The sequence below is a fragment of the Neophocaena asiaeorientalis genome, unplaced genomic scaffold, assembly GCF_003031525.2.
Source record: "Neophocaena asiaeorientalis asiaeorientalis breed wild unplaced genomic scaffold, Neophocaena_asiaeorientalis_V1.1 scaffold46, whole genome shotgun sequence".
NCBI lineage: Eukaryota > Metazoa > Chordata > Mammalia > Artiodactyla > Phocoenidae > Neophocaena > Neophocaena asiaeorientalis.
The window spans coordinates 12510353-12524743 of record NW_020175393.1 but is presented as its reverse complement, the minus strand read 5'-3'; the positions used below and the strand labels follow the sequence as shown (position 1 = coordinate 12524743).

Below are 14391 nucleotides of genomic sequence, written 5' to 3'. Positions count from 1 at the left end.
ATTTCACTAAGCATACTATTCTCTGGGTCCATCCACATTGCTGCAAATGGCAGTATTTCATTCTTTTTCATGGCTGAGTAATAGTCCATTGTATATATGTACCACATCTTCTTAATCCAATCATCTGTTGATGGACGCTTGAGTTGCTTCCGTGTCTTGGCTACTATAAGTAGTGCTGCTGTGAACACTGGGGTACATTGCAAATGGCAGTATTTCATTCTTTTTCATGGCTGAGTAATAGTCCATTGTATATATGTACCACATCTTCTTAATCCAATCATCTGTTGATGGATACTTGACTTGCTTCCGTATCTTGGCTACTATAAGTAGTGCTTGCTGTGAACACTGGGGTACGTGTATTTTTTTTTGAATTAGTATTTTCATTTTTTCTGGATATATACCCAGGAATAAAATTGCTGGATCATATGGTAGTTCTATTTTTAGTTTTGCTTTTTTTTTTTTTTTTCTTGCGGTACGTGGGCCTCTCACTGTTGTGGCCTCTCCTGTTGCGGAGCACAGGCTCCGGACGCACAGGCTCAGCGGCCGTGGCTCACGGGCCCAGCCGTTTCGCGGCATGTGGGACCTTCCCGGACTGGGGCACGAACCCATGTCCCCTGCATCGGCAGTCGGACTCTCAACTACTGCGCCACCAGGGAAGCCCCCTATTTTTAGTTTTTTAAGGAACCTCCATAATGTTTTCCATAGTGGCTGCACCAATTTACATTCCCAGCAACAGTGTACAAGAGTTCCGTTTTCTCCACATCCTCACCAACATTTGTAATCTGTAGATTTTTGATGATAGCCATTCTGACAGGTGTGAGGTGATACTTCATTGTGGTTTTGATTTGCATTTCTCAAGTAATTAGAGATATTGAGCTTCTCTTCATGTGCCTGTTAGCCATCTGTATGTCTTTGATGTTTAGCAGTGTAATTTTATCTTATAGTACCACAATGAGGAAAGATATGAAATAATTTTGTTTGGTCTAGAGTGAGAACTTGCAAACATACTATGTTCAGTAATACCCTATAAACTTGCAAGTACCCTTTTTCAATAGGGTATGAAAGGACCCTAGTTTTGATATAAGTACTTTCATAATTTAGTTGATAAGATTTTAGGTATAGTTTCTGGGGCTTATTTAAAATTACCATGTTTCATTTGCAGAATATATGATTTGCTAATTTATTTGTTTTTTAAGGAATTACATCTTGAAAAATGCCTTTGTTTTGGACTAACATTCTTAAGTGTCATAATTTGTTGCTCCTAAACTTCTAATATGTGCTTATATAATATTTTATGTTGTATATTAGTACAATAAAACACCCTGCTTTTCCCATTTTTTTTAGTGAAAATAGTTTACTCTATATAAACAATATTGTGAAACTATAGTGGCAGAATAAAATCATAAATTTGACCCCTTAGAGGTATGTAACATCTCTTTTGTTCATAAAATCTAGTTGTTTTCAAAGATACTCTTTACTAACATGATTTTAAGTTTAGTTTAGATTTCTTGTTTCTTTTAAATATTTGTGGCTAATACTATGTATGCTTTTGTTCACGTTCAAAGAAGGTTGTATGTTTTGACATATGTTTTTCTTTTTAAGGTTGCATTTTGGACATTTGCATTTGTCCTCTCTCATCCCAATATCCACAGGACCATTGTGGAAGGCATATCATCTGTGTTTGGCACAGCAGGTACTAAAACTGAATTAAATTGCATTATTGAAGAGATATCCAATAATGTGTGCTTGTCACACATTATGGGCAAAGTTAAATGCCCGTAATTTAATAGAATTTCAAAGTAGTCCAAATTGAACATCATTTGTTATGTGCTTCGGGATATAAATTCATCAGGTAGGATCCTAGAATTTAATTACTGTCAAGGATTTTAGAAGTCACCTGGACCAACTCCCTTATTTTCCAAATGATGAAACAGAGATCGTGACTTGCCTAAATTCCCTATTTAAACATAAGTGTATAATGCACAGGGTTTTTCTTCTAGTCTCTTAGCCCCTTGCCTCAATTGAACTACAAGTCGTAGTTTTGGAATTCAGGGTTTTCCCGATTTTATAAAAGTAATGCGGTGCATATTCCATGTACTGCTTAACAGTATTAATGGGATATGGATGTCAGGTAAGGCTACACCACCAAAGGAATTATTTTCAAAGTTACAGTTTTTAGAGGTTGAGTGGGTTAGAACTGCAGGTAGAGATTGCTACCTTGCCCTTTTTGGTCCAGATTTGGGCTCATCAGTTATCGTCAGTTTTAAACAGCAGAAATAAGCTTGAATGGAGAAGTTTCCACTAGTTTATTCAGCATAAATTGACCTGTTTTGGAGTAGATTTTTTTTTAAAAAAACCCTTTAATATGTCAAATTGTATATTCTGATGTAAAAAAATAATAAATGACTTGGTTTTCTTGGAAGAACACAATATAATAGTAAGACAAAAGACTGTGATGCCAATGAACAATTATCCCTCCTCTCCTTCGTGATTGCTGAACGTATTTTATTGGATTTTTCAATTTATTTTGACTGCTTCTTATTGAGTTAAACCAAAAATCAAATTGGCTTGGCCAACATGGATATTGAAGCCATACTGTCTCTGAGCCTTGAGTGTGAATCACCAGATGCTAGGTTGTATTTCACAGAAATGGTGAGCGTTAGAATCATTGAGTACAAACAGTGCTAACAAGTTAGATTCTGGAGATACACTGGTGGATGTAAGAGATGACTTGCCTTTTTGGAGCTTACATCTACAAAGCTAATGGAAATGTGCCTGCCTGCGTGTCTACAAATGACAAAGGGAATGTGTTCTTGATCATCACATGCTCTATCTTACCAGAGTCTGCTCCTGACACAGGGTTCTCCAAATTCCTGGTCTTTAAGAAATAAAAAGGTAGTGATGGGGATGGTTGGGGTAATACGGGGAGTGATGGGGATGGTTGGGGTAATATCTGACCCAAAGGCCACAACAGAAGCCTTACATTAATTGAAATTTCTACTGTGCTTGAATGTTGAACTCTTGAACACAGTTCTAGTGGAGGAAGACAAAACTTTTCCCCGTTTTCTATATTCTTGTTTATTTTTAGAACCTACTGTTCTCCTCTGACAGAAAAATTCTCCTTCAAGGAGTAGTACCGGTGTACTGGCTATAGTATATCAGTGCTTTCAGTTTATAAAAGATCAAACGTTTTTTCCCTGCTTATACAGAAGCAGTTCAGATCAATTGAAACATAAGATGTAGCAGCTCAAGAATTTAGATATTGTGAGTGAATGCCACAGAGCTTTGGAGGTTGATATCAAGGGAGATATCCATGTGCCCATACAAAGGATCCTGTCAAAGGAAGGACATTAAAGTGCATGAAATAAGAATCGGACTGAGTATGGCATTTCTCCCATTCTTTTGCTCTTTTCTTTTCTTTTCTTTTTTTTTAAAGTTAATTTATTTGGCTGCACCAGGTCTTAGTTCCAGCATGCAGGATCTAGTTCCCTGACCAGGGATTGAACCTGGGCCCTCTGCACTGGGAGCGCGGAGTGTTAACAACTGGACCCCCAGGGAAGTCCCTCTTATGCTCTTTTCTATTACAAGATTACCTTTTCCTTCTTTGAAGACGCTTTTAGTGAACTTCTAACTCAGCATCTCTCTAGCCTCAATACTCACCGCTAGAGCCCATCCCGAACACTTTGCCCAACTTCCTTATAAAATAAGTCTGAGGGCAAAAGCTGCTGTTGAATACTTGGTCTTTTGTATCTGGCTTCTTTCACTTAGTATAATGTTATATTTTGTATGTTGATGTTTTAAGTTAGTTGATTTTCAGATGTTGAACCCCCTTGCATTCCTGAGATAAATTTTTAGTTATGGTGTATAATTCATATAAAACATATGACTTTATATACGTTGCTGGATTCAGTTTGTTAGTACTTTGTTGAGGAATTTTGCATCTATATTAATAAGATATATTGATTTATAGTTTTCTTTCTTGTGATAACTTTGTCTGGTTTTGGTATCAGAATAATTTTGACTTTATAGAATGACTTCAGAAGTATTTCCCTCCTCTTTTATTTTTTGGAAGAGTTTGTGAAGGATTGATGTTAATTCTTCTGTAACCATATGGTAGAATTCACCAGTGAAGTGATCTGGTCCAGAAATTTTCTTCTTTGAGAAGTTTTTGATTAATTCAATCTCTCTACTTGTTACAGGTCTGTCCAGATTATCTATTTCTTCTTTTTTTTAAATTGAGATATAATTGACATACAATATCCTATTAGTTTTTGATGTACAACATAATGATTTGATATATGTATATATTGTGAAATGGTTACCACAATAAATTTAGTTAACATCCATCACCACACATAGTTACAATTTTTTTCTTGTGATGAGAACTTTTAAGATCTACTATCTTACCAACTTACAAATATATAATACAGTATTATTAACTATAGTCACAATGCTGTACATTACATTGCCAGAAAAATATGGAATGCTTCACAAAGTTTAGTGTCATCCTTGCACAGGGGCCATGTTAATCTTCCCTGTATCTTTGCAATTTTAGTATGTGTGCTGCTGAAGTGAGAACTATATATTTCTTCTTGAGTCAGTTTTGGAGTTTGTGTCTTTTTAGGAGTTTATCCATTTCATGTAGGTTATTTAACTTGTTGGCATACAACTGTTCCTAGTTTTCCCCATAATCTTCTTTATTTCTGTAAGCTCACTAGGAAAACATCTCCCTCATTCTTAATTTTAGTAATTTATGTCCTCTTTCTTTTTCTCTTGGTCAGTGTAGCTAACGGGTTATCAATTTTGTTTTCAAAGAACTAACTGTTGATTTTATTGATTTGTTTGATCTTATTTTTTCTATTGATTTTCTGTTCTCTATTTCATTTATTTCTGTTCTAATCTTTATTATTTATCATTTCTAGCTCCTTATCTATATTCTCTATTTAGTTCTTTAGACATGATTAATTATTTGAATATATTTAAAGTATCTGATTTATAAGTGTTTCTTTAGTAAATCCAATATCTGAGTTTCTTCAGGGATAGTTTGTATTGAGTGCCTTTTCCCTGTGTGGTCTATGTGTTCTTGTTGCATGTCATATTTCATATTTTTTGTCATGTGTCTTACAATTTTTAAATTTTGTCCAATTTAAAGCTGGACATTTAATATAATGTGGTAATTCTGGAAATCAGATTCTCCTCTCTGCTCAGGGTTCCTTATTATTGCTGTTTGTGGTTCTTGCTTGTTTGTTTGTTTACATAAGTAAATTCCAAAAATATTTGATGTTGATAAATGCTATGTGAAAAAGAAAACAGAGCAGATTAGGGAGGATCAAGGGTGCCAGAAATGGGGGGAAAGTGGTAGGTTTAAATAGTTGGATCAGAGTTGGCCTTCCTGGAAAGGTGATATTGAGCAAGGACTTGAAGATGGTTAGGCGTTAGAAAACACATATCTAGAGGAGGAGCTGCTTTGAGTTAGAGACTGCAGGTGTGGCCTCACTGTGTTCTCACAGAATTCTCACAGGCATTAACATTTGGGTCCTATTCAGACTGTGTTTTCAAGCGATTTTCTTTTCTAATTTTGGATTCCCACTGTGAGTATCTGCCCACCAGCAGAAGGTCATTCGAACTTAAAAACAAACAAAAACAAATAAAAATGCATTTAAAATTTTAAACTGGTTGCATTTGGCCCTTTTCACCTTCTTGTGTTAATTTAGGGTAGCATATACAGCACACTTGTTTGTTTTTGTGTTGTTTTTTTTTGCATGTGTGTATTGTTTTTGGTTTTTAGTGGCCATTCAGTTTTATTGGACATTTATTTAAAGGAAAAATTAGTAAATTTTTTTCTGTTAATTTACAAGGAATCAGGTTAGTTAACAGAAATGCATCTGCATAGAAACAATTCCTATCTTACATAAAATCATGATTTGTGGATCATAAAAGACACACTACAAAATTGTCACTGGATAAAAGTCAGAAATTTGATTCATGACGTTCAATCCTGTCACTCACTAATTGTGTGATTTGGGATAAAAGAGAAAATTTACTCAGAGCCAAGCAATAACGTTTCTTGACACCACTGTGTTCTGATTTAGCAGCAATCCTGCCTGGGGACAGACCAACACTGTCAAGTGACCAGATGCTATAACCTGGTCACACTAACTTAATGGCTACACTCACCATGCACTGGTGAGAAAAGATTTCATCTCTGCTCATAATTATAAACAAGCATAAAAACTAGCAGAGTGATAAATGAGGCTCAGATCCTGTGATGATGTTCTAGGCAAATTCCATGTTGTTTGCATTATTTTAATTAGTTCAACAGTTTTACTTTGTTGCATTTAAACATTTTCATTTATTCTTGAAATCTTCTCTGTAGTCATCTCTTACCCATGTTATAACGTATTCAACTTTTATCCGCTTGGATGTGTCCCAGTACCATCTAGATAACCCATAGCAACATCCTTGGAGGATTCCATCATGGCATACGAAAGACCTGAGTTCCTCCAGCTAACTGAAGAAGCTCACTCTTGCTACCCCTCTGCAGCCTGCCAGGGCTCGATGGCTGATTAGCCAAAGTTGTGTCTGTGGTAGAGCCTTGGCCCTTATGCCACATATCGACCAAAATATTGAAGAAAGAGATCAGTAGCAGAGCCAAGGCCACTACAATGGAGTTATGAATGGAGAAAAGTTATTTTGTTTTAAAAAATTCTCTCCATTCCCATTGCCAGCCGGACAATATGAACCTAATTTGGAGATTTTGGAGGTTCCGGCATACGATACAGGAAATTTCTTACATAGCCTCATTTTCCTCTGCTAGCCCAGATTTTTAAAATCCTGGAATAAACTCAGAAGACATTAAATTATGCCAGAGCTTTTCACAAACTACTTCTCATCCATTGACCTTGCAGAATCTATGTAGATTACCTAAGAAAGTGTTTATAAATGCAGGAGATTTCATTGGAAACCCACTCCAAATATATAATTTTCTTGTCTTCTTTTCCCCTTGGCCTTAATGACCAAGATGGTGTCATCTTGGAGCTCACAACTGGTTACTTTCCAATCCGCTAATCCAGGCACAAAGACAAGGGTGAAACTTGGGTGGTTGATATCTGGCCCCGAGAGGTTTCCCAGGAGGCTACATTCCCTCCATTATTTTCTGCCTATATAATACCTGAGGTGTGTCTTATGACACCGTAACCCAGGAGATTTTGTGTGAAGTCATTCTGTCTTCATTTATTGCCTAGCTTCAGCAGGTGGAAGGAGATACCTCTGATAGCTGTAGATTATTTACAAGCTTAGAGATCGGTCCTGCTCTGGCAGGTCTCATTTTATTAAGTCTTTCACTATCTCACCCCAGTGTAGCACAGTTAACCTGCTTTGCTCATTCTCTACATTTTTCATTCAGACACAGTTCTTTTCTCTGAGTGTTCTGTTGGAGAATTATTCAGGCATTTGGATAATCTTTTTCCCTCTTTAGAAAATAATGAGATAAAGGTATTCAAGCCAGGTCGACATCTCTCCAGAGAACGCAATCCAAAAATTTAGAATTATTATGCAGAGTTTATAAAGAAAGGGTATTTCTAGACCTAAATTGATTTTACCTGTTACTGTTTACCCATTGTTGTCTTTTTGCATCAATATCTCTACCTTTTATTTATTATAAATTGGACTATGTCCTTTATTCCTTGAAAAAAACCATCATAATTATGAAGCAGGCTTCATTTTATATTCTAGTAGGAGAGGAACTGATAATCTCTTTTTCATATATGAAAGAAATATTTCTGCCAATAACATAGGGTACTATTTTTTTAGAGGAGAATCTTATTTGGTTGTGTTGGTATAGTGGCATTAATCTTTTCTCTAAATGATTGAGTGGGATTTGGTATATTTTTATATGTGCGTTGACAGATGGAAGGAAGGGTGGGGAGGGTCAGTCTGTTGATTCTTGACTCTGTCTTCCGTCCATCTTAATAACCTGTTCTGAGCACTATTGTAGTCCTCGGTATCTTTCTCGATTCGTTGTTATAGCTGCCCCTTTCATTCTTGGTCTGTAGTTATGAACATCAGACTGAAGCTGCTAATCAAAGTGTACCTCCGAAAGGTTATTGCTTATAATTTTCAATAGGTGTCAAGCAGAGTGGTTATCGATCCCAGGGGAGGACTCTAAACACTTCTGCTCACTGCATCTTGGTGTCAGAGTTGCCAAGGAAGACACAATGCTGTCAGGCACTGGATGCAACAATACTAAACTCACATAGAGAAGAAAGAGAGTAAGATCAGCTTCAGGAGTGGGTGTCAGTCCCCCATCACCAGGATGTCTCTCTCCCTGTGGGCGACGCAGGGAAATTGGCCACGGCACACCCCTCTCACACCGCAGTGGAAGGAACTCTGTCCCATTTCCTCAGAGGGCAGATGTAACAGTGGGGCTGGACAGGTGCCGTATTCTGCACATACTTTAAGCAGAGACAGAAGAGTACTCTCTGCCCCTGAAACAAGGAAAGATATTCCCACACGAGGTGATGCACCTGGCACAGGCTGTGTAGAGGCTGTGTGGGCCCTTTGTCTCTCGGTGAGGAAGTGCTCCAGGCCCAAGGCCCACCCTTCCGCAGCTGAGTTGGGGCTGAAAGACTGAGCGTGAGACCCGCTTTTCCCAACAATAGGAATATGTGTCTGATCATCACAATTCATCCTAAATCCTTAAGATGCCAAAAAGTCATACCCACCCCTGGAAAAGTCCAAAGAACCAGAGCTGGAAGTTCAGAAATGACGGAGGTGTTTGGAAGAAGCTGGTGACTAGAGAGGGAGAATTGAAGGAGCTGCGACCTGCCAGGCTCCAGCTACAGTCCCTAAAGCCCTAATACCCGTATTCACTGTCCATGGACAGTCTCTAGACTTATTCTCTGCTTTTCCCAGTCTGTATCCACCACAAATACCTTAAGCTGTTTTTAAGTCTTCCTTTCCACTTTCCATCTGTCCTTCCTGTTTATTTAACTGGTATTTCTCTTACATAAAGACACTGAGGACAGGTTGAGGACAGGACCTAGAGGGAGGAAACTATAGCATTTAAAAATATACATATTTTAAAAAAAAACAACATATTTTTAGGGCTTCCCTGGTGGTGCAATGGTTGAGAGTCCGCCTGCCGTCGGGAGAGGCCACAGCAGTGAGAGGCCGCAAAAAAAAAATAAATAAATAAAATAAAATAAAAAAAATATATATATACACATATTTTTAAAAAACAATCTAAATAAAGAAAAAGCCATATCATGTTCCTATACGGGAAGGCTTAATATCATGAAAATGCCAACCACTTTCAAATTAATATATATTTAATTAATTATAAGGAATATTCCAATGGTTTTGGTGGGGAGGAAATTAACGAAATGACTTAAATATTTTTTTGAAGAATAAGTGTGATTAGAAATCAAGATTAATCGAAGTGTAAATAGGTAAGGCCATATTTGCCCTACCAGATAGTAAAACTTATTATATAAGTTGCTATAACAAAAGAGTACACGACTGGCACAGGACAAGTAATTGATCATCATGGCCCTTATTTGCTTCCCTTTTGCCCAAAAAAAGCAAATTCAGAATCTTTTCTTTCAAAGGTTAAAAAAAAAAAATTACAGGAAAAAAGTCACTTTTCTATTTTGTTTCATATTCTTGAGGCAAAAGTTTCTAAACTGTCAACATTGGCAATGAGTTAATATTCTAGAAGCCTGCAGTCATTTGGGAGACTATATTTATAGTCAGTTTATAGGGAACGACAGTGAACTAAAAAGCATGTATCTCCACAGCCTAGCATATACTTCATAATCTTTCATCTACTCTCATCTTCTTTCTCTTGATTTTTTAAAAATAAATTTAACTTAATATCTTTCTTACAGAATTTTGTCTCACAGAACATGTTCAGTAGTGGACGTGTACAGTAATGGACATGCATAGTAATAAAGGAAGTTAGTATTTGATAAGGAATAAGACCCAAAGTGTACACCTTTTTTCTCTATCAAAGAAACATTTAGGGGTTCCAGATTAATATGGCAGAGTAGGAAGATCCTGAGCTCACCTCCTCCCATGGGCACACCAAAGCCACAACTACAAGTAGAATGATTATCTCTGAGAATGACCTGAAGACTAGCAGAACAGATTTTCTACAACTAAGAATGTAAACAGAATGCCATGTCAAGATCGGTAGGAGGGTCAAAGATGCAGTCTAGACAGAACCCATACCCCCAGTGTGGTGACCCACATGTGGGAGGGATAGCACAACTGCAGAGGTGCCCGCTTCACAGTGAGGGGGTCCAAGCCCATGTGGGGATCCTCAGCTTGGGGACCTGCACAGGGAAGATGAGCTCCCATAACATCTGGCTTGGAAGACCAGTGGGGTCTACATTTGGGAGAGCTGGAGGGCTATGGGAAACCGAGACTCTGCTCTTAAAGGGTGCACACACAAACTCACTTACTCTGAGTACCAGCACGGAGGCAGGAGAATGTGAGGCGTACCTGGGTCATATGCTGCAGGAGGTTCCCTGAACAATTTGGGGGTGAGTGCTGGAGGGGTAGGGATCTGGTGGAATTTTCTCCAGGGTTGAAGGCACTGGCCAATGCCATTTTTTTTTTTTTTTTTTTTTACCTCTCCTTCCACATCTGGCCCAGTACTGGCAGGCAACATTTCTGTCACTCTCCATCAACTAGCTAACACCATGTGCCCCACACCAGCGTTCTCCTGAGCACCCACCCTGCCCATCCCACCCTCCCCATCCAGCCCCTTCAAAGCGGCCCCTGCCCCACCTGGCAAGTGGCCTCAGCTGGCCCCCGGCAACTGTACAAAGTGGCTCCACCTCTGGGGGGCGGGGGGGCACCCTGCATGCCATGAACCCACAGCAGTCACAGCAGAGCCACACAGCCAGCCAGGGCACAGTTGCAATCCAACCACACAGGAGGATGTGCACAGCACACATGTGGGACATCCCAGGAGCACCTGGCTCTAGTGGCCAAGAGGGATTGCACCCCTGTGCCCCACGGAACACCTTATACATAAGCCTGCTGTTTCAAGAACAGGAGATATAGCTGATCTACTTAATGCATAGAAATAGACACAGAGGGTTAGGCAAATGAAAAGATAAAGGAATATCTTCCAAACAAAAGAAAAAGATAAAAACCTCAGAAAAAGAACTAAATGAAACAAAGATAGCAATTTACCAGATAAAGAGTTCAAAATTATAGTGATAAAAATGTTCACCAAAGTTGGGAGAAGAATGGATGAACTCAGTGAAACCTTGAAAAGACAAATAGAAGATACGAAAAAAGACCCAATCAGAACTGAAGAATACAATAACTGAAATAGAACATACACTAGAGGGAATCAGCAGCAGATTAGAGGAGGCAGAAGAATGGATCAGCAATCTGGAAGACAGGGTAGTGGAAATCACCCAATCAGAACAGCAAAAAGAATAAAAACCAATGAGGAAGGCTTCCCTGGTGGCGCAGTGGTTGAGAATCTGCCTGCTATTGCAGGGGACACGGGTTCGAGCCCTGCTCTGGGAGAATCCCACATGCCGTGGAGCAACTAGGCCCGTGAGCCACAACTACTGAGCCTGTGCGTCTGGAGCCTGTGCTCCGCAACAAGAGAGGCCGCGATAGTGAGAGGCCCGTGCACCGTGATGAAGAGTGGTCCCCGCATGCCACAACTAGAGAAAGCCCTCGCACAGAAACGAAGACCCAACACAGCAACATCTTTAAAAAAAAAAAAAAAAAAAAGAAATGAGGATAGTTTAAGAGATCTCTGGGACAACTACAAGCATACTAACATTTACATTATAGGGGTCACAGAGGAGAAGAGAGAGAGAAAGGGACAGAAAACCTATTTGGAGAAATAATGGCTGAAAACTTCCCTAACCTGGTGAAGGGAACAGACAGACAAGTCCAGGAAGCAGAAAGAGTTCCAAACAAGATGAACCAAAGACACCCACACCAAGACACATTATAATTAAAATGTCAAAAGTTAAAGACAGAGAGAGAATCTTAAAAGATTCACAATATTTCTTTTCACATTTAAAAGAATATTGCAGAAAGGGGTTTATTGCTGTCTCCTTTTGGGAGACAAGTCACCAAACTAATTTTCATCTCACTAAAAATTTCCAGAAATTTGTAACCAGTACATTCCCATTGCCTATAAATAACTGTTATAGGATCATTGGACATATAAAATGTATTGTAAATGATATTATCTACTTCAGGACATTTTATCCTCTCTTACTCTTTCTGAGATGTGCTAACCTTTTCCAGTGAATGTAGGTTTCTTCTTAGAAGAAAACAGCAGTTTTGTAAATATATGAAAATATCTCTGGAATAGAGATATAATTTTTAATTGAATATTTGAACATCACTTATCATATTCAAAATTTTTTTAATTCCTGAAATGAAGGAAAGGATGTAAGATACTTCTTTTATATTCCTCTGGAATACTGTAAATTCTTTATTTACTATTTCTCTTTAGCTTCGTCTCTGTTCTTTAAAAACTGACTTTTTTTTTCAGGAGCTTATCTTGAGATCTGTGCTTAAGAAAATACGCCAGAAAACTAGCTTCCTACTGTTATTCTGTGTCAGCAATTGATGTCTCTGCTTCATTGCTTTTTAAGAGAAATCATAAAAATGCTGGACTTTTTCAAAGCTGTTACATCATTTCCCCAAATAACAGTATAAACACCAACTTTTGTTATCTGATATTGCCTTTTAGCAAAATTATTATAAAATTTGGAAAGCAAATTTCATGACCAAATTTTGGTAGGAATCATTGTTTAAGGTTATTAAGTCAGATTCTTTATTTTTCAGCCTTTATCGCATGCACTTTTTATCCCAGTTCACTGTCCTTCATGTGTACTATGACCTTTTGCACACACCTTAATTTTAAACGTTTTAAATAAGCTGTTCTGTGAATATGAAAGACAACGTCTGTGAAGGAAGACAACTTCACAGTATAGAACAGCAAACAGAACTGAGAATCCCTGCTTTCAAAAGTAAAGAAAGAGGTGGTAGAATGTGTAGGGATGCACTCTTTAAATTTCAGTGGAGTATATTCTTTGCTTCACTTCTCTGTGTGTCCCTTGGTAGACATACACCTGTCTTTCATTTGTGGGGAAGCACAGGGCCTCCTCAGTATTCATCCCCACCTTCTGATTCAATCTCCTCAGAATTATGTCTCCAAAGGTATGAATGACTCGGCAAATGCCTGTCATTCTCCTTTTTTTTCGCAAAACATGGGTTATTTTCCCAAAATGATTAGTTAAATCTTGATATAATGTTACTTCAGGACTATAGGAACAGAAATTTTGTATTTTATGTATTTATTTACTGAATAAATGTGTGTGTGTGTGTGTGTGTGTGTGTGTGTGTGTGTGTGAAGGGGAGGGAGCTTGAAATATGAAGAAGACAGAGGAGTCATCTCTCAACAAAGGACCTGCTTTAGTGATCCTGTTTGATTCACGTTCCTTTTTTTTTTAGGTCCAAGAAATCATATTTTTATAATTAATTTTGGAATTTAAGTTACTTTTCTCTCTACCTGGGTGAGTGCTACTCATCCTTCCAGGCTTAGCTGAAACTCCAGCCCTAGGCAAGAGGGAATGAATGCCACTGAGACTCAAATCCTCTCTTATGAAACTTATATTATAGTTATTTGTATCCAGATATTATTCTGTGTCCTTATGTCCAAGCTCCTTTAAAACAGTGACTGTGTCTTTCTTATTCGTTTCTCCTCTTAGGGGAGGTGCTGGGACCCAGGGAGCAAGGGTAAGGGCTTTTAGTGTAGACAGACATAGGTTTGAAGGCTGCTCTGACACTTTCAAGCTTCTCCTTGGACACATGATAACTTGATAGTCGGCAGATTGTGACGAGGAATAAATGAAGTGGTCCAACATATTGGTGACATTAGATGGTCAATAAATTAGTATTATTCTCTTCCTATCTCTTATAGCACCTATGCTTGGGCTAACATGTAACAGATATGAAGCAAATATATATTGAGTGAATAAATGGTTGAAGTAGTAGAATTTTAATCTATTATATATCCTTAACAAATATAAATTACAGTTACTGTGTTCTAACATGCTTGTCATCATACCTGCGGAAACCCCAAACTATACAGAATATTTTAGAAACATTCTTTGCTATTTCTGAACTCAAGACTCATCCTTTCTTTTATTTGGTTTCAAATATCCTATGATCTGGTTTGACTTTTTTTTTTTTTTTGGTACACGGGCCTCTCACTGTTGTGGCCTCTCCTGTTGCGGAGCACAGGCTCAGCGGCCATTGCTTACGGGCCCAGCCGCTCCGCGGCATGTGGGATCTTCCCCGACTGGGGCATGAACCCATGTCCCCGGCATTGGCAGGCGG

The 14391-nt window shown here is 38.3% G+C and overlaps 1 protein-coding gene and 1 non-coding gene across 2 annotated transcripts in view; one reads left to right on the top strand and one right to left on the bottom strand.

Annotated features, from left to right (window-relative positions):
- CYP39A1 (cytochrome P450 family 39 subfamily A member 1) overlaps positions 1 to 14391 on the top strand; it is a 69329-nt gene that overhangs the window by 25422 nt on the left and 29516 nt on the right. Inside the window, exon 7 of the mRNA XM_024766156.1 lies at positions 1603 to 1693. Within this exon, the coding sequence (XP_024621924.1) occupies positions 1603 to 1693 (91 nt within the window). The remainder of the gene's footprint in view (positions 1 to 1602; positions 1694 to 14391) is intronic.
- Positions 4473 to 4579, bottom strand: LOC112414092 (U6 spliceosomal RNA). The gene has a single exon (XR_003006075.1). It is a non-coding gene; the product is annotated as a U6 spliceosomal RNA (small nuclear RNA).